Below are 21,638 nucleotides of genomic sequence, written 5' to 3' on the forward strand. Positions count from 1 at the left end.
AACCTTTTGAGGACCTGAGGTCCCATGACAAATCTTTTCAGCCTGCAGCTTTGATATGTGCTGAGAGAAGGACAGTGTATCGTCTAGCCATACTCCCAAGTACTTTTATGAGGTGACTACCTCAAGCTCTAAACTCTTGAGGTAGTAATCACACCTGTGGGGAGAGGGGCATTCTTCTTACCAAACCACAGGACGTTTGTTTTGGAGGTGTTCAGAACAAGTTTAAGGGTAGAGCATGTTTGTTGGACACTAAGAAAGCTTTGTTGAGTGTTTAACACAACATCCAGGGAGGGGCCAGCTGAGTATTAATACACATGGGAGGTCTCACTGTTCTTTTGCATTGATTTGCAATATAGCAATACAACCAATAAATAAACTGGAGTATTTTTTTATTAAAGCTAATAATATCTGACATTATATTCAGTAATATAACAGAGCTAATCAATAGCTTCATATGTAGCAAGTCAGGTAGACTGATAAATTGTATGGCAAATTCATGATGTTAATAATAAACATTTATATTTGGATAGTCATATTTATATGTTATGAATTTAAAAGACAATATACAAATGTAAATGTTTATTAATATCATGAATTTGGCATTGTATTTATAGGGCTACAGACTCTTCACACTGGCTTGCTAAAAGAGAGGGACACCATTGTGGGCTATTTGTCTTATTTTACCATTTATCCTGCTAGCTTGTACCCCTTGACCCCTAAAATAAGTTTTTAATTAGATATTGTCATTGCTATTTCTTTGAATATCAATCTTTTTTATATTACATTTTTCTTCATATTGTGCTTTCAGACTTACAGACCATTGCTTTCCTTTATTGTGCAGCAATTATCCTGACCAAAAGGAATGGTCTAAATAATTAATTACAAAAGCAAAAACGAGTAAATAAGGTCTTCATGTGTTTCAAATGCTCCATTGCCACTTGCCAGAGTTACTCTGTATGAACACCAGTAAGGCAAATCCCTGTACAGGTTTTATTTGTTGGATAGTTCTTACATTTTTCTGTGACACCAAGCTCAAAATGTACACTCATTTTTTTGTGTCAGATGAAAGATAAAATAAATTGATACATCATCCTTATATTTCATAAGCTCATTTTAATATTCTCAGGTCATTAAATATTTTACACATTCTGCCCAGCAAGATATTCTAATTTGAATGTTCTACATTGAAATGCATGTTGTATGCAATGATATCCAGCCAATTTAATAGTTTACTACTGTACCAGTATTTTACCAGCAGTCAACGAAGTTTCAATTATATCTGGTAATCTAAAAAGATGTGAACTACACTGTGTACTAAACCTCTAGATTCTGTGTACATTGTGAATATTGTAGGAGTCAATCAATCACAGTCTGAAAACAGTTCAGGTACCATGCATTCAAGAAACAATCAGCTGAAATAATTAGGGGCCGGTCAGGTCCAGTAGAATGGTTGCAACATCCAGAACAGTAGGCAATTTCATTACAGATAAATGTGTGGCTATATACAGAGATACAAGATGGCATTATGTATAACTACAGATCAACAGCACCATACATACATACAGCTTAGCTTTTAAAGAGAGTGTTGCATATGCCATGGCTGAGAGAGCCAGTGAGTGTGTTTGTTTGTGTGGTTGCTTGCCTGCTTACATCAATGGATTAACCTGAGCTCAAATAGATGCAGAGTAACTAAATGTCTCTCAAAGCACAATTATTTCTCTCTTTATTTATATATCAGCACAAAGTCCATTGCACAGTGACGGCAGCACCCTCACAACATTGGATGGAGGCCACATGATCCTGTCCATCAATGCTGTTACGTTTTAAATTGCTTTACACCATAAGAAGCAAGGTTTCATTTAAGATACCAACCACAATTCTTAAAGTAACATACATGGAAGAGGTGGGAAGAGTCAAAGAGCATGATTCCAGTATCTCCAAATCATATATTCCACAAGTGATTAAACACTATAAATACATTTCCAGATTTTAAATCACTGTACTGTATCCACATTAGAGATGAGGTCTCACATCGAGGTGAACCAAGACCATGGTATATTCATTCAGTTACTAGTTGTACTTACATGTAAGTGTGTGTGTAGGATAGAGAAAAGTGTGAGAATGTTGATAGCATACAGACGTGACTGATCACCAGTCTTAGTACACGTGGTGTTTTAGTTTGTACATTTCCTGTCTTAGTTTAACACTGCAGTATGGGATGAAGCAACTCTTTAGGTCATTGTTGTTGTTGTTCCAGGCTTCCGTTATTACTTGTTCTACAGTCAGTCGACGTACATGGGGGAGCTGGGAGAAGTAGGCATCTGATCCAGGATTCTGCAGACGTAACTGGCAACATCCACTGAGCGCTCCTCATACATCAGAATGAAAGCATGTTTCTGTATTGAAGAGACACAGAAACATGTTATAATATGTACGGGCGATAAGTATCTCTGCATGTAATACAATTACATTCATTCATTTAGCAGACGCCCTTATGCATACATTTTCATACACCCCCTCGTACTGTGGGAATCAAACCTTGAACTGTAAGTGCCATGCTCTACCAACTGAGCCACACGGGACGTACATACTTACCAGAAGCTCTTTGTACTTTGGCCTTTTTGACTCATCCTTTGTTAGGCTAAAGGGGCAAAGGGAATAAATAATTAAAATGCTGCTGTGCAATAAACCACATCATGGGTCTCTGAGACCTAAAAACAGACATTACATGTTTTGTCCACCAGGGGGAAATGAAATCCAGATGATGTCTCATTCAGAAGATTACCTTATGAATTTCACATCTTTTATTATTTGTGGGTGAATACTGTGAAAGTATGCAGTAGTTTACATTGACAATATTGCTCTGCAGTGATTCAATATACTTCAACTTATACTATATCATCGTGAGAATAACATTGAAGCAGTGCCAGTAGAAGTTCAATCTTTGTCCTTTACCACAGATTGACAAAGTTGATGAATTTGGGGGAGAACTGCCTGTCTTCTGAGTTGGTAAGCTGTGGAGGTTCTCCCTTCACCACCTGTGTCAACTGGTCAAACACACTGTTCCACTTTGGGTAGGGAAACCGCCCAGTCGCCAGCTCGTACTGTAAAAAAAACCCACATGGTGAGTCTACAGTTACAATATTACAAAAACAAAGAATAATCTTGTCTTGTGGATTTAACATTCAGTGTATCTTCAAATAGCTCGTTGAATGTTAAAGACAACGTGGACAAGAGGGTTGAGGACCCACCAGTGTTATCCCCAAACTCCATACGTCTGACCGGACATCATAGCCTTGTCTGGAGGCACTTGGGTCTATTCTCTCAGGCTGTGGAAGAGACAAGGAAAACATGTTACAATTCATCATAGTGATATCATAGATGGGCCTTTAAAGAGAAAAACTCAAATGAAGAACAAACATTCAAATAAAATGTTCAAAATTAGACAACTAGAAGAAAAAAAAAATCAAAACAGAGACTTCTGAGACAAGTGTGTACAGTCCTCACCATATGCATTTGGACAGTGAAGCTCATCTTATTTTGGCTCTATACTCCAGTATTTTGGATAATCAAATGACTGAAGCCATGGTATAAAATAACACCATATATTTGAGGGTATCTGTTTTGTCAATATTTGAAATAAAAGCACTTTATGTATCTAGTTCCCCCATTTTAAGAAATCACAAGTATTTGGACAAAATCACAGTAATCTGAAGGTATCATTTTTGGATCCATATAATTTCTCACACAACTGTATCAAGCTTGTAACTCTATAAACTCTTTTGCTTTTTGGATGCATTTGCAGTTTGTTTTGGGTGCGTTTTAACTTTTAGGCCGGGTCTTGTTCAATTGTAAGAGAATGGTGAATAGTAGTGATGGGAAAGGCATCGGTGCTTTCACTGAAATATGGTTCATTAAACAGAACGTCATTATCTGTTCACAAATGCACATTAGTGGCATCTGAGTGTGATTATCAGAGAATATTGTTTTCTTCACTGTTTTCATAAAAATTCAGTGGCGCAACGGTAAATCATTGGATTTAGTAGCCTATGATCAGTTGGAATACCAGGTTCACATCTGACGTCAGGCTTCCTTTTTGCCCTTCAAGTTAACCATTTCTCAAAAACGGAATCTATGGCATTATTTAGGATGCTTAAGACAGAAATGTTTACTATACTAAATAAAACAAATTTGAACAGTGTAGAAAGTGTGGTTTCACAAAATAATTTTCTAAATAGTGTCTCTTCAATGGCATTTGACCTCATACCCTCACGTCACTAATGCTGCAGATATTTGCTTTAAAGCAGTATCCAAATCCATAGGATGTAGTGATCACAATATTATAGTCATATCTAGGAAAACCAAGGTCCCAAAGGCTGGGCCTAATACAATGTATAAGAGGTCATACAAGAAGTTTTGTAGTGATTCATGTTGATGTAAAGAATATTTACTGATCTGTGGTGTGTAACGAGGAGCAACAAGACTCTGCACTTGACACATTTATGAAACTACTTATTCCAGTTACTAATAAGCACACGCCCATTAAGAAATTGACTAAACTGTTAAATCCCCTTGGATTGATGAGGAATTGAAAAATTGTATGGTTGAGAGGGATGAGGCAAAAGGTATGGCAATTAAGTCTGGCAGCCCAACTGACTGGCAAACATACTGCAAATTAAGAAATCATGTGACTAAACTAGATAAAAAGAAACTACACTATGAAATAAATATAAATGATATAAAGAATGATATCAAAAAGCTTTGGGGCACCTTAAATTACATTTTTGGGGAAAAAAGCCAACTCTGCTCCATTTATTGAATGGAGCTCATTCATCACAAAGCCCACTGATATTGCAAACTACTTTAATGACTTTTTCCATTGGCAAGATAAGCAAACTTAGGGATGACATGCCAGCAACAAATGCTGAAACTCCACATCCAAGTATATCGGACCAAATTATGAAAAGACAGGAATTGACAAATTGACAACAGAATTTCAGCATGTTGATAGGGAAGGACACTCAACAAGCACAGCACTTACACAAATGACATGACTGGCTGAGAGAAATTGATGATAAAATGATTGTGGGGGCTGTCTTGTTAGACTTCAGTGCAGCTTTTGACATTATCGATCATAGTCTGCTGCTGGAAAAACGTATGTGTTATGGCTTTACACCCCCTGCTATAATGTGGATAAAGAGTTCCTGGTCTAACAGAACACAGAGGGTGTTCTTTAATGGAAGCCTCTCAAATATAATCCAGTTAGAATCAGGAATTCCCCCAGGTAGCTGTTTAGGCCCCTTGCTTTTTAATTTTTTTACTAATGACATGCAACGGGCTTTGAGTAAAGCCAGAGTGTCTATGTATGCGGAAGACTAAACACGTCAGCTACTACAGCGACTGAAATGACTGCAACACTTATTAAAAAAGAGCTTCAGTTAGTTTCAGAGTGTGTGGCAAGGAATAAGTTTGCCCTAAATATTTCTAAAAACTAAAAGCATTGTATTTGGAACAAAACACTCACTAAACCTCAACTAAATCTTGTAATAAATAATGTGGAAATTGAGCAAGTTGAGATGACTAAACTGCTTGGAGTAACCCTAGATTTTAAACTGTCATGGTCAAAACATATTGATACAACAGTAGCTAAGATGGAGAGAAGTCAGTCTATAATAAAGCGATGCTCTGCGTACTTAACACTATCAACAAGGCAGGTCCTACAGGCCCTAGTTTTGTCGCACCTTGACTACTGTTCAGTCGTGTGGTCAGCTGCCACAAAAAAAAAGGACTTAGGAAAATTGCAATTGGGTCAGAACAGTGCAGCATGGCTGACCCTTGGATGTACACAGTGAGCTAATATTAATAATACCCATGTCAATCTCTCCTGGCTGATAGTGGAGGAGAGATGGACTCCATCACTACTTTTATTTATGAGAGGTATTGAGGTATGTTGAATGCACCGAGCTGTCTGTCTAAACTACTGGCCCACAGCTCAGACACCCATGCATACCCCACAAGACATGCCACAAGAGGTCTCTTCACAGTCCAAGTCCAGAACAGACTATGGGAGGCATACAGTACTACATAGAGCCATGACTACATGGAACTCTATTCCACATAAAGTAACTGACGCAAGCAGTAAAATTAGATTTTTAAAAAACACCTTATGGAACAGCTGTGAAGCAACACAAACATTGGCACAGACATGCATACACACGATAACATACTGTAGATGTGGTAGTGGTGGAGTAGGGACCTGAGGGTTCACAGTTTGTTGTGAAATATGTGAATGTATTGTAATGTTTTTAAAAATGGTATAAACTGCCTTAATTTTGCTGGACCCCAGGAAGAATTGCTGCTGCTTTGGCAGCAGCTAATGGGGATCCATAATAAATACAATTACTGTATGCTCCATAGTTCCCTACTCTATCTGCTAAACTACTTGTCAGGTGAAACTACATGTGCAAAATCCTAACTATATTTATAAGTAGTGTCCAGTAGAAGGCGGTGTTTGAAAGCAGCTTGGATTTGAAGAAACCACGAATTTTGCATTTTGCAGCACACGGTTTGAAAAAAACATGATCAAACAAAGCGTCGGATGTAACTGATGATATACTTCTGATAAAAGATACATGCGTCGGCACACTGCTTCAAAGTGATCGCTAAGCAGCTTCTGAAGCATGCCTCGGAGCACCGGTATCAAACCTAAATATCACTATCAAATCCTATTTTATTAGTCACATGAGCCGAATACAACAGGTGTAGACCTTACAGTGAAATGCTTACTTACGAGCCCCTAACCAACAATGCAGCTGAAGAAAAAAAATATATACAGATAAGAGATAAAAGTTGCAAGTAATTAAAGAGCAGCAGTAAAATAACAATAGTGAGACTATATCCAGTTAGTTGAGGTAATATGTACATGTGAGTAGAGTTATTAAAGTGACTTTGCATAGATGATAACAACAGAGTAGCAGCGGTGTAAAAGAGGGGGGATGCAAATAGTCTGGGTAGCCATTTCATTAGGTGTTCTTAGTCTTATGGCTTGGGGGTAGAAGCTGTTCAGAAGCCTCTTGGACCTAGACTTGGCGCTCCGGTACCGCTTGCTGTGCGGTAGCAGAGAGAACAGTCTGACTAGAGTGGCTGGAGTCTAACAATTTTTAGGGCCTTCCTCTGACACTGCCTGGTATAGAGGTCCTGGATGGCAGGAAGCTTGGCCCCAGTGATGGGAGCTTGGCCCCAGTGACGCCTTGCGGTCAGAGGCTGAGCAGTTGCCATACCAGGCAGTGATGCAACCAGTCAGGATGCTCTCAATGGTGCAGCTGTATAACCTTTTGAGGACCTGAGGTCCCATGACAAATCTTTTCAGTCTGCTGAGGGGGAATAGGCTTGGTCGTGCCCTCTTCAGGACTGTCTTGGTGTGCTCGGACCATGTTAGTTTGTTGGTGATGTGGACACCAAGGAACTTGAAGCTCTCAACCTACTCCACTGCAGCCCTGTCAATGAGAATGGGGGTGTGCTCAGTCCTCTTTTTTCCTGTAGTCCACAATCATCTCCTTTGTCTTGAATAGATTCACTGTCCAAATACATATGGCACTCAATTCTGTCTATTCAACAGAATACAACATACACCCAAGGGCTGACCCCATTTAGTCAACTGGTCGATTGTTTGGTCGATAGGCTGTTGGTCAACTGAGATGTTTTTAGTCGAGCAGTCGTAAATATTTATTTTATGGCACACCTGTCTGATTTGCGCTACTCTGAGTGGACTAATCCATTGAGGACGACTCTGGGATGCCACGTTCCTAGAAAAAGGGGAGTGTGGCTAAGATCAGAGAGGAAGAGAGGCCCAACTCAGCGGAAAATGATTTTTTTGGTACCTTATCAGTATATCCATAATCTTTACTAAAATGCACAAGACACGTCTCTTGAGAATGCGCTCTTGCGCGTTCATTGTTTCATAACTTCATTGTGTTAACCGTTTGCCCTAATTATTAGTGTATATCAATTTCCCATTACATAGGCTCACCAGTAGTAACCTACATTTACCATTAATTCCCATAATGTCTAATCGACATGTTTGTTTGGTTACGGTCATTTCTGTTAATGCATTCAATATAGCTGACATGGTACAAATCTGTCGTTCTGCCCCTGAACAGGCAGTTAACCCACTGTTCCTAGGCCGTCATTGAAAATAAGAATTTGTTCTTAACTGACTTGCCTAGTAAAATAAAGGTAAAATATATATATATATTATTAGTCATTTACCCTTCCCATTGTCAAAGTGGAAACATTTGCAGAGCTCACCACCTATGCTACACGTGTGAGAAACAAGTTTTGGGTTATTTCCTGTCATTTAAGAGTTGTCAATTTATTCATAGTTTTTTTCTTTGGAGCACACCCGATTACGCATATAGAAGTAGGCCTAGGTTACCTGAACTGCGGGCAAATGTAGGCCTATAAATGTGCCCATTTGAGATGTCTGATAGTATTTCTGATCGTCTTATCCCACCATCACTAATGAGCTGTAGAGCTTCTCAAAGTAATATTTTCTTGACCTCAAACTGCAAGTAAAAAGTCTGTTTTTAGAATCCATTGAAAATGACAATAGGTACTCAACGTATTAGAACAGAAATCCAGCGCTCTCCCTTCCGATAACCACTTGGCATGAAAGGAAACAATGTAATGCTCTGATCCAGTGGAAACGTCATAAAATACCGGATTACATATTTTCCCTTACACAGCTGTAGGCTAATTATGCATGTCCCAGTCGTGGGAAACTCTGAGGGCCCAGAATATTTGATACAATGTTGCAAATTGGCTAGCTTTGGATCAGACTGTTGAAACGTTTGAAGTTGGTTGCAGACAGGCCACGCGTAACCAATGTGATTTATAAGATATTTATTTTTAGTCAGGATATTGTTTACCTGCAGGCTGTAATGTTTTTATTTGTTGGTTTTATGTAGACTATTCTTACATCTTTGGCAATAAGTTATTTTATATTTGTAGTATTTTTTTCATTTAGATAGAATTTAGATTAACCACATGACAGAGATACAAAAACCATTATAAATTCAATGAAACTGTTCCACGAAAATGAGCATATGAAAATCATAACTGGCACGCAGATCGGTAGAAATGGTCAAATAAATTGGCACTCCAAATGGAAAAGGTTGTCCACCCCTGGTGTAGCCTATTACCGGCAACTTCAGGAGCATAACGCAGCCAGCGGGGGGTAGACGATCTTGATCACTGGCTCCCTCGAGACGTGTGTTAATTATTTCAATCAAACTGTGCTTAAAGTACCAGACAAGCTCAATACACAGTTTGTTTTAAAACACATAGGGTGTATATATAAACAAATATAAAATGTAAAAATTTAAACCAATAGAATTGTCGAAAGAAAAGACTACTCTTGGTCGACCAAGATAAATTTTTAGTCTGGGACAGCCCAACGGAAAACCCTGTCCATGTCCTCATTTTCTGGTTCTACATGCCTTTCATAATAATCACCTCAGCCAGTTACTTCACGTATGACCTCACCTCCACGCATATAAAGAAAAATGCAGTGGTTCCAAACAGTGCCAAGGTCATTAGAAGCAGACTTCTACCAGCCATGCTGCTGAGTGGAGGGAGCACCTCCTCTCCTCTGGCTCATTCATTCATGCACCAGAAATAGATGATGTCACCCATTCACAGCAGTGGCACAGAATTCCCTGACCGCAGCACTGATGTGTTTTATGGCATAGTGGCTACAGCATCAGCTCACCTCTGCCAAGACTGAAAAAGATCTGGGTGCCCAGCTCTCACCTAGGACACAGCTCACAGTTACTCAGACATGTTATGAACTCAAAACACAACTACTCAGACCTACTACACCGTGTATAAAACATTAAGAACACCTGCTCTTTCCATGACAGACTGAACAGGTGAATGCTATGATCCCTTATTGATGTCACTTGTTAAATCCACTTCAATCAATGTAGATGAAGGGGAGGATACAGGTTAAAGGATGTTTTAGCCTTGAGACAATTGAGACATGGATTGTGTATGTGTGTCATTCAGAGGGTGAATGGGCAAGACAAAATATTGAAGTGCCTTTGAACGGGGTATGGTAGTAGTTGCCAAGCACACCGATTTGTCAAGAACTGCAACACTGCTGGGTTTTTCACACTCAACAGTTTCCTGTGTGTATCAAGAATGGTCCACCACCCAAAGGTCATCCAGCTTGACAACTGTGGGAAGCATTGGAGTCAACATGGGTCAGCCCACCATACATGCGGAACACTTTCGGCACCTTATAGAGTCCATGCCCTGACGAATTGAGGCTGTTATGAGGGCAAAAGGTAATGCAACTCAATATTAGGAAGGTTATATTATCAACTCAAAACAACATCGGTGCACATTTAATTTAGATGTGTAATTGCTTTCAAATACATAAAGTATTTCCTAATTAAAATAAAAGAACTGTTGATTTAAGAATGCTTTGGTACACAATGGTAGTAGCCTTGTGTGGTAGTAGCCTTGTGTGGTAGTAGCCTTGTGTGGTAGTAGCCTTGTGTGGTAGTAGCCTTGTGTGGTAGTAGCCTTGTGTGGTAGTAGCCTTGTGTGGTAGTAGCCTTGTGTGGTAGTAGCCTTGTGTGGTAGTAGCCTTGTGTGGTAGTAGCCTTGTGTGGTAGTAGCCTTAACCTGACACTAGTGTGCAAAATAATTAGTGAGCATATTCCAACATAAACATTTCAGACATGTGGCCACTTGCCAGCTAAATGATCTAAATCATAACAACCAGAGAAGAACAGAGCTAGACTGTCACCTGAACCAAATACCATGAACCAAATCTAACCTACTTAATTGTAGTGTAGTACATAATATTCCATTGAAGTGAAATCAATCCCTCTCTAATATCTAGACCAAACAGAGACAAATGGTGCTAAAGCAATTAGCAATGGGGTGGCCAAGAAGCACCTGGCAGGTCAGCAATTTTTATATTTGAAAAAGGGAACTGGAGTCATGTGGGTTGGATTCCTGCACTGTGAGCTCACAGCTGTGGGAGCACCAACCCAAACAGCTTTATTCTGACAGACATGAATGAAGTAACCCAGCCCTTCCTTGGCCTTCTGGTAGACGCGTGGCAGAGATATGGCAGAGGTGTGCCCTACGTCCTGATAGGGAGATTCCAAATTTAGAATGGAAACTGGAGGGGCCGGGGCTCCCTTCTCCCATCAGCAATACCACCGCCAGAAAATTAACCCTGTGATGATGACACGATGAGCTCATTCAACTGCACTGCCAGCAGTTTGGACCACTTCAACCATGTCGCATGCACACAGACGGCATGAGATTCCTCTGCAGCTAATCCAAAATAGGAACAAGACAACAAGAACAGATATCAGTAGCGACCATAATATAATTACCAACGCTGCCATCAACAATAAGGAAAGGGGAATCAGAGAGGTGTAGGGGGCTGCCTTAAATTGGCATCCACTTCATCAGCGCCCAGGGAGCAGTTGTTGTTAGGGGTTAACTGCCTTGCTCAAGGGCAGAACGGCAGATTTTTCCACCTTGTCGGCTCAGAGATTCGAACCAGCGACCTTTCGGTTACTAGCCCAACAATCTTAATTACCTACCTCCCCTCAATAACAACAACACTACAGCCTCCTTACAACTGACAATCACCACCAGGTAACTAAGCACCAAAACAGTTGAATTCTTATTATGTACTGGATCGTGTGAAAGTGAAATGTATTCTTAGAAAGAGCCTTAGTTGTACATCTTCCACTTGTCTTGTCTTTCAGCCATTAATGAAACAATGCACCGAAATCCCCATATATCACTTACTGCCATGTACGGTCTGCACCCTGCATCTCTGGTTTTGGCAATGGAGTCCACCAGCTGCCCACTGATGCCAAAATCACAAAGCTTAATGTTGCCATTCCTGTCCAGGAGGATGTTGGATGGCTTGATGTCTGAGAGGAGAAACATATAGAAGACATGACAAAGCTAGGCTAAGAGTTCTGGGTAAAGGAAGTGCCACTTCTGTTGTGGTACAGTAAATAGAGCATTGAGAGGTAATAATGGTAATACACATCTCAAATGAGGAAATAAAGAACAAGGTCTCCATTTTGGAGTCATCTTACCTCTGTGAATTATTTTCAAGTATTCTTTTAAGTGGTTAAGTGCTTTCACAGTCTGTAATGAAAACACATAGCAACTAAATTAATATAGAGAAATATGTACCCTTCCTGTCAAATTAATCCGTGTAAATTTAATCAGTGTAAATTATGTAAGGAGAAAATGCATGAAAACTTACAGCTAATGTTATTTTGCCTAATATTTCCTCTGGAATCACATCATCTAAAGCACAATATACATATTTGTAGAATTTGTCGAAGGAGGTAGACATAAGTTCCATACATATCCAACAGTCCCCCTGACAAAGAAAATAATCATAAGACATAACATTACTGCGTGAAGACAATACACTGCTTATTGCTAACTACACAGTACTACACAATGCATTTCCTATATAGAGAAATCAATCAACAAAACACAGAAGTGAAAAACTTGCATGGTCACCTCTCTGAAAAGAGCCCCGTAAAACTGAACTATGTAGAGACAGTCACTACTCCTCATGACCACATCCAGGTCCATTAGCAGCTGCTTCTGTTCCTTCTCATCAACCGTTGACCTAATCCTCTGTGGGAGACACAAATTGTAATCAGATGCATGTTGCTTTCAATTGCGACCATGGTTGGAAGTCACAGGAGGTTGGTGGCACCGTAATTGGTGAGGACGGGCACGTGGTAAATGGCTAGAGTGGAATTAGTGGAAAGGTATCAAACTCATGGTTTCCATTCGCTCTGTTACAGCCATTATTATAAGCCTTCCTCCCCTTACCATGAGCAACATGTTACCATATCCTGCAATGGGAGTCAGTTACACTTTGGTGATTATGATGATTACTGAGTGTTCATTTTGCAATATAGCCTAAGACTGATGAGCAGGCATAAATCTTGCCCTGAACACTTCCTGTAGTTTAGTCAATAAGAGGTCAGCAAGGGGCAGTCACCTTGACAGCCATTATCTGATTGCTGGGCTTGTGCACCATCTTGTTGACAGAGCCGTAAGCGCCCCGCCCAATCTCCCCCAGGTCCTTGAGGTCCTCAGCCGTGAAGTCACAATCGCCACCGGCGGTCTTCAACTTCCCTGACGACTCGATACTATGCGTACGCAGCCTCTCTCTGGCCACAGAAATAGGTGGGAGACAGATAAGAAACAATCTTTGTTAGTTGAGTTAATTTCACCTCGATCATATACTGAACAAAAATGTTAATGCAACATGAAACAATTTCAAAGATTTTGCTGTGTTAGAGTTCATATAAAGGAAATCAGTCAGTTTAAATAAATTAGGCCCTAATCTATGGATTTCCTATAACTGGGCAGAGGTGCAGCCATGGGTGGCATTGTGTTGTGACAAAATGGCACATTTGAGTGGCCTTTTATTGTCCACAGCACAAGGTTCACCTGTGTAATGATCATAACTTTTAATCAGCTTTTTGATTTTCCACACCTGTCAGGTGGATGGATAATCTCGATAAAGGATAAAGTGCTCATTAACAGGGATGTAAACAAATTTGTGCACAGAATGAGAGAAATAAGCTTTTTGTGCATGTGGAACATTTCTGGAATCTTTCATTTCAGCTCATGAAACATGAGACCAACACTTTACATGTTGCATTTATATTTTTGTTCAATATATAATACTGTACCTGAAAAAGGATTGTTATTTGGCATCCGTTTGTTCAGTTTGCATTATCCAGCATCAGTCATTTGCTTGTCCAGGGTAACTTAGCAGGTTCATGTTATCATCTAATTACACAGCCAAGACACAGGGCTTATTCACATTCACTACAATGGTGTTGCCCAAACAGCTACTTGAGGCTACATTCAGTTACTGTTGGTTTTCCATGAGCAGGTGGAGATAGAAATACAACAACTGCTAATCATTCCAACCTCACTTAGCCTGTCTTTATTGTGACAGATTGCCTGGGTACCTATACCTATACTATGAATGTTACATTGACAATGTGTGGCTTTGGAGATGAAAAGTCTCAGACTGTAGACTAGAGTGCAGAGTCATATAACCATTCATTATGCAGGAGTTTGCATTGTGGCTAATGCAAATTCCACTCCATGTACATCTTCAGAAAACCACATCCATGCAAAGTTCAGAGGTCAACTTACATGTGGGGGTTCTGGAATGGGGGTCCTGCTGTATTCAGAGTGAATCTGGTCGTTGGTTTGATCGGGGGATTGGCAAAATTTAACTTCAGTGCTTTGCGTTTACCTGATAGGGAAGAGGCAGAGTTTGTGTCAGATTGCACACAAGACATCTATGGCAGGGGTAGAGCCAAGAACCAGAAAACATTTACACACTCAAAAACAACCCGTTACCATACCACAGAATGAGAGACCAGTAAAGCAATGGAGAGGTAAATTTAACAAGAGTATTCAAGTAAATTTATTGAAGTCATCTAGGGACGATGGATGTAAGAGTAATGACCTGCTTCTTACCAAAGGCATCCGTCTTTATATTTCTCTGTGAGAACATAGATTTCTTCTATAGATGTTGCTTTTGAGATTTTGGCTGATACTGAGCTATGAGAGTCAACAAAACAGATCTTGACCAAATTAAAATGAATCACGAGTAGGTCTAATAACAGGTTCTCAATCAAATGTGTGTATGCTACAGCCTCAGTGGCCAGGAACAGAAACCCCCTGAAGGTATTTTTACAAGACATGTCCTGGTTGTACCAGTGACTCATTGCAGATGGTAGGTATATACTTTGACCAGTTAACTGAAGTTGATGCAGAGGCATACACTTCTCAGTAGACACCTGCTCTAAACCATAGCCTAGTACTAGATCACATGCCGTGGCTATTCAGGCTGGAGGCTTAGCTAAAATCCAACACTCACCTACCATGTTTTAGTAGGTTTTGCTTGGTAATTTAAGCAATAATGGGGGAATAGGTGAGAATTTAAATTTTTAAAAAACTGACAATTTTTCTTGATTTTTACATTTTTAATTTTTTACATTTCATTTAGGCTACTACCCAGAGACTGTGAAACATGACAACATTGTGTCATGAAATTCTAACTGAACAAAAGCATTGATCTGACAGAACTGTATCTTTGATAATAGAAAATGTGACTTTTGGCTCATAGCCATACATAAGAGTAAAATAGCCTACACTGCAGACTGGAAAATATTGCCAGAGGAGAAGGATCTTCCCAAGTAAAACTGTTCTGAGTTCACCTTGAAATGAAGGATGCATTCTGTTCTCTCCACCCAAAACACCACAAGAATGTATGTACTCAAATTCCAATAAGATGGCACATGCCATTGGGAATTACACTAGTGTCTCCATGTCTCAACAGGCAAGTGTTTAAGTACAGCTCATGCCAAAAATCACTTACGTGTTCAAAACAAAACAGCTGCAGACTGGTTTGAAAAACAATGCGACAAAACCCCAAGCATGACTAGCTAGTGTTGCTTGTTAGTAGCAAGCTGACTAAAAGTACTCAAACTAAAAAGGTAATGTTTATTAAAAACACACCTAATAAATAAATTCAAGCAAAAGGACTACACTTCTGTCAAGATAAAATACATTTCCAACACAGTGCTATTTTGTGTAGGTTATCAGTTCAGGCCAAACCAAACAGTGGTAAAGACCAGTTGAAAGCCAAGTGTGAATCTATATACACCAATGCTAATGGAAGCTCTTAGCCCTAGGCTTATGCCGATGATGGATGATCAGAATATGGATTGGAACGTCTTGGTAAATGAACATTATGAATCTAAATTGTTTGGTGATATCTAATAGTAAGGTAAAAACATACAGGATGGTTAACACCAACTGTTGTTGTTTTTTTAAACTACAGAGAAGTTAAATCAATAAGACTCACAGTTGGACAAGTCTTTCATTCACTTGCTTTGCATCAGTAAAATATTATGACCTAATGTCTTAAATCACAGACCAACATAAGCTGCACTCTAACTCTAGGATAATCAATGTTTAGCCTCAACTATTAGCCTTAACTATCAAAACCGGCACAAGCCTACTTGACCCCAACAACTCTTCACTTGGATTAGTTGAGAAAAGAGGACAGACTCCCCCATACCAGACCATCAGGCGGAAGCAAAGGGTTGTGAACTGTTGGTACTGTAGCAAAAGAGGTTTGGCTTACTTGGGGGAGCTCCAGACAGGTTTATCTGAAACCCTAGGAGGTGAGAAGAGAACATTTCACCTGTATTTAGGCTACTGTTTGACCGATGAACAAAACAATCAAGTTCTATTAGGAAACGTGGTGAAAACAAACACTGTTCTTCTCAGCTTCAGTTTAGACCAGGGAACGATGCAGCACTGTTTCCCAACACCCGGCACCACCATGACTGACAGCTATTTGAAGTATCTCAAATCAACTTGATTTTGCTAAATGAGGCTTCATTCCTGGAAAGTTCAGTGAATCACAGTTTGATGCCAAGTGTGAACAACTACTACACACACTAGAACATGACCAACTAGCCCAATTGAAGAAATGCTGACCGGAAATATTTTCTGGGCCTAACCTACTAACCTGCAATACTTAACTAAATAATTAGGGTACTTATCAGATGTTACCAGCTGAAATGGCAGCAGCCTTGTTATCAATGTTGCATGTTAGAGTTAATAATCATAAATGTACTTAGTTTGAAGCAGTACAAGCTCCTTTGCGTAAGCCCCCCAAATTATACAATAAGAACACAGAGACAACTGGCTGAATAGGCACTGGTGCTAAGGAAGACCTACTAAAAACGTAGGCTTACCTCTTGCACTTGTCTTCTCTATGCTATGGATGGTACATTTCCCAGACCCTATTGTATGTTGTATGCACTTTTCCAAAAGAAACCAACCAATAACTGAAGAGTTAAAAACATTTATTATTCAAATCTGGAAGACCGTGTTCTGTTATTATTTTTTTTACTGTCAAATGTAACACTGCACTTTGAAATGTCCCTGTAAACAAGTGTGGCTATGGCCTCGTGACATTCTCAAATTATTTTCTGCTGAGTGAACTAATGAACTTTTATAACTTGGCCTCACATCAGTGACATAACTGGTAAACGTTTACGCTGAGCATTCCACCACACAGAAAAATTTATTGCTAGGGGGAGATTAAACTACATGCACACACATATAGCAGGAAACAACCAAGATAACTTTGGTATGATTGAGGATTAGCTCAGGCAGATTCAGTGGAGATAATTGGGGTAGACGTATAAAAATAACAACCTTCAAATGATTTTTAAATAATGGATGGATGTGAGATAGAAAATGAAATGCATCCACAAAATGATCCTGGCAGGGAGAGACAATGACAATTGAAGGAACTATTCTTGGGACAGCTCACCATCGATCAGCATCAAGTCAGGAGGGTTATGGGAAGTTAGTAGCATTAAGGAAAGGGAAGAAAAACATCACAGAAATGTCGTTTCAATACTTTGACACTAACAGAAGCGGACCATAACACATGTTTCTTTCATTTACTACCTGTTAAATATCAGATTGAGAACGGCATGCAAAAGTATAGAACCAGATCCAAAAGAAACTAACGAGCTACGACAGTTATTGTTATTAAAGCATCAACAACAAAAATGTGTATATATATATATATATCTTTATAAAATGTGTAATTTTGACAGTAACGTTAGCTACCTGTTTCACTCTGACATCTCCAGCACGTGTTGGATTCTGTAAGTTAAGAAATATATAGTTTGTAAAAACATAGCTAGCTAATATGCATTGGGTGGACATTTAACAGATTTCTCCTGGTGGATGTAAGTTAACCTTATTTGAAATCTAAGAGATTCTCATGCACAAGTTTCACTGGGCTACCAATAACTGCCTGGCCTAGGATACTTCGAGATTTTAGTACTAAAGCCCTTTATCCACTTCACAAGAGTCAGGTCAAATCATGGATAATATTTTTGTATCTGCATCCAGTAGTTGACGTAGTTTCGCGAGCTAATGCTAACTAGCGTTAGTGCAATGACTGGAATTATATGGTAACTGCTACAGTAGCATGTTAATAGATACAATGAATTTCCCCAAAACACATCCCGACATGATCTTGTTATTTTTAGAACTGCAACATATTGTAGTTAGCTAGTTAGAGGTAACCTGACATTGAAAGACAGTAAGCAACACATGACCACATCCAAATAAATCATGACAGGCCTTCTTATATTCTAGCTAGCTAACGTTATTTAGGCTAGCTGGCAATGCCGCTTGTTAGCTAACGTTACCTAGCTAGCGAGTTATCTTACCAACTATTCACTAGTTAACGTTAGTTGTGGTTAGCTAACGTTGCCTTTGGTGTTAATTATTTCTAACAAAACCCGTTTTCAGAACCCGTTATTTGATTAGAAGACAATGTTTTGGGTGTTTGGGCAACTGATTTTGACAGTCGCTAGCTAACGTTAACTGTAGACAACTAACTAACAAACTAGTAATAGTGTGTGGATACAACTGAGGCAAGTTATCTGTTAGTAAGTAGATAGCTTGCCAGTATAGGTAGCTAGTTCGTTAGCATAGTCATTAGGTTACTTCCGTTAACACCACTCACAAAAGAATATCTAGTTATTAACAAGCTGGTATTTTACAATCCTTACCTTGCATACTGCTAATTGTTGTTATGTGTTGCGACTGGGATTGATGGTGATGTGAGCCTGTAGATCCTGCGTTATTGCTGTTGTGGCTGGTAGATGTTGTTGAGTTGTTGGGGCTGGGTGTCGCCATTGTGTGTTTGAATTCCATCAGCAGCACTAGGCTGCAATGCAGAGAGCAACTTCACCCTTACAAAACAAGACTGGAGAATAATCAAACTGGCTAGACTTCTTCCACTCAAATGTGCGTAGTGGATGTAGAGAGCGCTACTGTACAAGACTGTAACTACCAACAAACAGTAAGAAATCGGGACAGTGTTACAGTCCAGTAACCACCTTTCCACATAGTCGAGACCAAAGATTGTGGATAAATAAAGATTATTCAGTCAAGCCTTTTACCATTGAAAAAAGGTCAGTTCCGGCTTACTTAACTGGGTGTGTCTCCCATAGACACCAATGCAATAGCAGCTTGGTCTGGTCTACTTAATTTAATTGAACCAGGAAAAAAAAAAAGACAAAATCAGCGAGTGGGGTGTCTCGCTTCCTCTTCCGTCTCTGGTCGAGACTCAGTCAGCTGACCAAATGTCACTTGCGAACGTGAACACCCACAGCTTCCAACGCGACGCTGCTGCGTCTGTGGGCCGAGTTCGAGGAACACAAATCTAAGCTCAGTTAACATACCGCCAGCGTTAACTTCATTAAAGCAGTAGGTGGAAGACACATATCTGACCGTGTATCAGTGGGTAGGGGCGATTTCTAGCATTAGGCTATGAATTACCATACAGTGAACAGTAAAATGTCAGTTTACGTACATTAAAGTAGTATGTAATACTGTCCAGAATTGTTTTTATTTTAAAGTAGCCAAATCAGTATTTAATGTAACAGTAATACATATGTACCTTTTAATCGTTTTCCTTAGTTATATATATTCAGAAAGCAGTTTCCAGGATTAAAAAAAGATAGAAAACAACGCGTCTTGGCGACTTTGCAATCGTGCCTATAAATGTAAAGTTGTCGAAACGTCATACCTCAAACCTCACTCTAAAAAATTAACGGATACGGATTCAACGCAAAGTTTATGGTTCAAAGTCCAGGAGGAAAATTTGCTGTCGAATTGCTGATTACTAGAAACTGGTTCTGTAGTTATAGACAGTGACAATGAACGAACCTAGTGAAGTTAAGTGCACAAAAACGAACTTTTCTCTGATCATTTGGAGAGTTTGCAATGTATTCATGTCATTGTTCTTTGCTCTAGCAAGTTATGTGCAGGCAAGTGATTCCCTTATTTGGTTGCATTGTTTGAGATACTTTGTATCTATAGCCTACTGTATTTGGCGTTAGCTGTGGGTATATCTGCTTCTGTTGATCTCATAGATTTAGCAGAGTAATTTAATGAGTGAACATGGTGTATGTCTGTCTCTGAATATTTGGCCCAACTGAGTAAATCTCATGTTTTATCCTTTGTATTTTTTATTGGCATAGATTAACGATCCGGATGCAGTGTTATGGATGGTAGGATCACGCTTTTTTTAGTCGTTTAATGTTCTTATGAATTACTATAATCAAAGTGCTTTTTTATTTTTTTTATTTACAGTAATCCACATACACACATTTTCTATTTCCAGGTTGCCTATGCTATTCCAGCAAATCTGTGTTTATTGATTGCCATTAAACCACATGTAACAGGTATGTGGGCATTATGGATGAATAGAGATCCATCAATGATATTTGCCTATTTTTCCTATTAAATAACATTTCCATTTTAACATTTTTGGCCAGTGAAAAAGGCCATTGACTGTTTAGTATCTTGTAGCTATATCATGTGTAGTTAAAGCTAGAAATATATATGCATGAGCTTGCACTGCACCCTGAATGTTTAAATGCTTGAGAGACTGTTTTTCAGAGACACTACTTTGGAGGAGAATTGCTAAACTTCATGTGCTTATTTCGTCTGCTGTTGTTTCCATGATGGGATGGACTCTGTATAAAGAGCGCATCACAAATATCTTCCAGCAAGAGGAGGGAAGGTATAGTCTCACAGTCAAAATATTTTTCTGTTTAGATGAGCATTGTGTACAATAATTATTTTTGGTCACAACTGTTTCACTCTATCCCCAGGGAATTCTCTGGTCTCATGTTGATACTTGTCTGGCTTCTCCTGTGTCAACACTCTGGATGGTAAGGACTTTCAACATAGATTTGGACCTTATCCCAACATGAAATACTTTATTTAAAAAAAGACTTAAACTCAGTACATCACTGATATCTGTACTGTCGTAACTATTTTCTATTAGTTCTATTGGGGCTCTCAGACTGTCTGTTGCTGTTGCCATCACAATCTTCCCCTTTGTGGCCTGGCTGTACTACTACATTAACAAGGAGCTGAGGACCAGCTGGCCCCCGCATTGTAAAACTGCACTGTAGATATCCATTCATTAAGATAGTCCAGTGATGAGTGAGCAACATATCTGCGGGTTGGAACATTTACAAGAGGATATGACCTAGCTACAGTGGCAGTATGGAAATCATGAATGCATTGTTTAAAAAGACACATGTAAAAAAGCACCCCTGCTAAACCATACATCTAAATAAGTGACAATGTCATAAATTAGAATGTATATGATTGATACATTTTCCTTTTTTTACTTGAATCATACTTTTCTCTTTCTGAACATTTTTGTTGTTGTAGGCAACCCATTGCACTTGTGGTGATATCTGGTGTAATCACAGTAAAATAAAGCAATTTAATAAGAAATATAAATGGCTTTTTATTATTATTTTTCCATCAGAAATCGAAATTGAAAGAAATGCATGTACTGTAGCCTACTCAAGGCTCCAAATAATTAGGTATTTTTATTTAGCACCACTGCGCCTCAATAGCTACATGATATGTGCTTTAAAAGTAATGTAGGCTATATTTAAATAAATGTA

General features: G+C 39.2%; 2 protein-coding genes across 7 annotated transcripts; one reads left to right on the forward strand and one right to left on the reverse strand.

The window, feature by feature from the left end:
• Nucleotides 1-1,093: 1,093 nt before the first annotated feature.
• Nucleotides 1,094-19,625, reverse strand: LOC112234111 (dual specificity mitogen-activated protein kinase kinase 4). Of its 5 annotated transcripts, none has more exons than XM_042307161.1 (14): nucleotides 19,607-19,625; nucleotides 18,714-18,871; nucleotides 17,758-17,793; nucleotides 16,250-16,282; nucleotides 14,245-14,347; nucleotides 13,070-13,241; nucleotides 12,577-12,696; nucleotides 12,311-12,430; nucleotides 12,138-12,189; nucleotides 11,839-11,966; nucleotides 3,252-3,329; nucleotides 2,956-3,104; nucleotides 2,596-2,641; nucleotides 1,094-2,396 (listed from the first exon to the last, which is right to left on the reverse strand). In XM_042307161.1, exons 2-14 carry the CDS (start codon nucleotides 18,856-18,858, stop codon nucleotides 2,283-2,285), a joined length of 1,296 nt encoding a protein of 431 aa, XP_042163095.1. In that variant the 5' UTR covers nucleotides 18,859-18,871; nucleotides 19,607-19,625; the 3' UTR covers nucleotides 1,094-2,282. The 5 variants fall into 5 exon arrangements, with proteins under 5 accessions (XP_042163095.1, XP_042163094.1, XP_042163097.1 ...); XM_042307160.1 differs by lacking the exon at nucleotides 19,607-19,625 and adding an exon at nucleotides 19,135-19,152; XM_042307163.1 differs by lacking the exons at nucleotides 16,250-16,282; nucleotides 19,607-19,625 and having other exon boundaries at nucleotides 14,245-14,335; nucleotides 18,714-19,085.
• A 31-nt stretch (nucleotides 19,626-19,656) lies between these two features.
• Nucleotides 19,657-21,468, forward strand: LOC112234113 (transmembrane protein 220-like). 2 transcript variants are annotated; one of them, XM_024402109.2, is made up of 6 exons: nucleotides 19,657-19,976; nucleotides 20,190-20,219; nucleotides 20,333-20,393; nucleotides 20,611-20,734; nucleotides 20,826-20,885; nucleotides 21,002-21,468. In XM_024402109.2, the coding sequence occupies exons 1-6, from the start codon at nucleotides 19,866-19,868 to the stop codon at nucleotides 21,129-21,131; spliced, it is 516 nt and encodes a 171-aa protein (XP_024257877.1). In that variant the 5' UTR covers nucleotides 19,657-19,865; the 3' UTR covers nucleotides 21,132-21,468. The 2 variants fall into 2 exon arrangements, with proteins under 2 accessions (XP_024257877.1, XP_024257878.1); XM_024402110.2 differs by having other exon boundaries at nucleotides 20,698-20,734.
• The last annotated feature ends 170 nt before the right edge of the window (nucleotides 21,469-21,638 follow it).

The sequence above is a fragment of the Oncorhynchus tshawytscha genome, linkage group LG27, assembly GCF_018296145.1.
Source record: "Oncorhynchus tshawytscha isolate Ot180627B linkage group LG27, Otsh_v2.0, whole genome shotgun sequence".
NCBI classification, from domain to species: domain Eukaryota; kingdom Metazoa; phylum Chordata; class Actinopteri; order Salmoniformes; family Salmonidae; genus Oncorhynchus; species Oncorhynchus tshawytscha.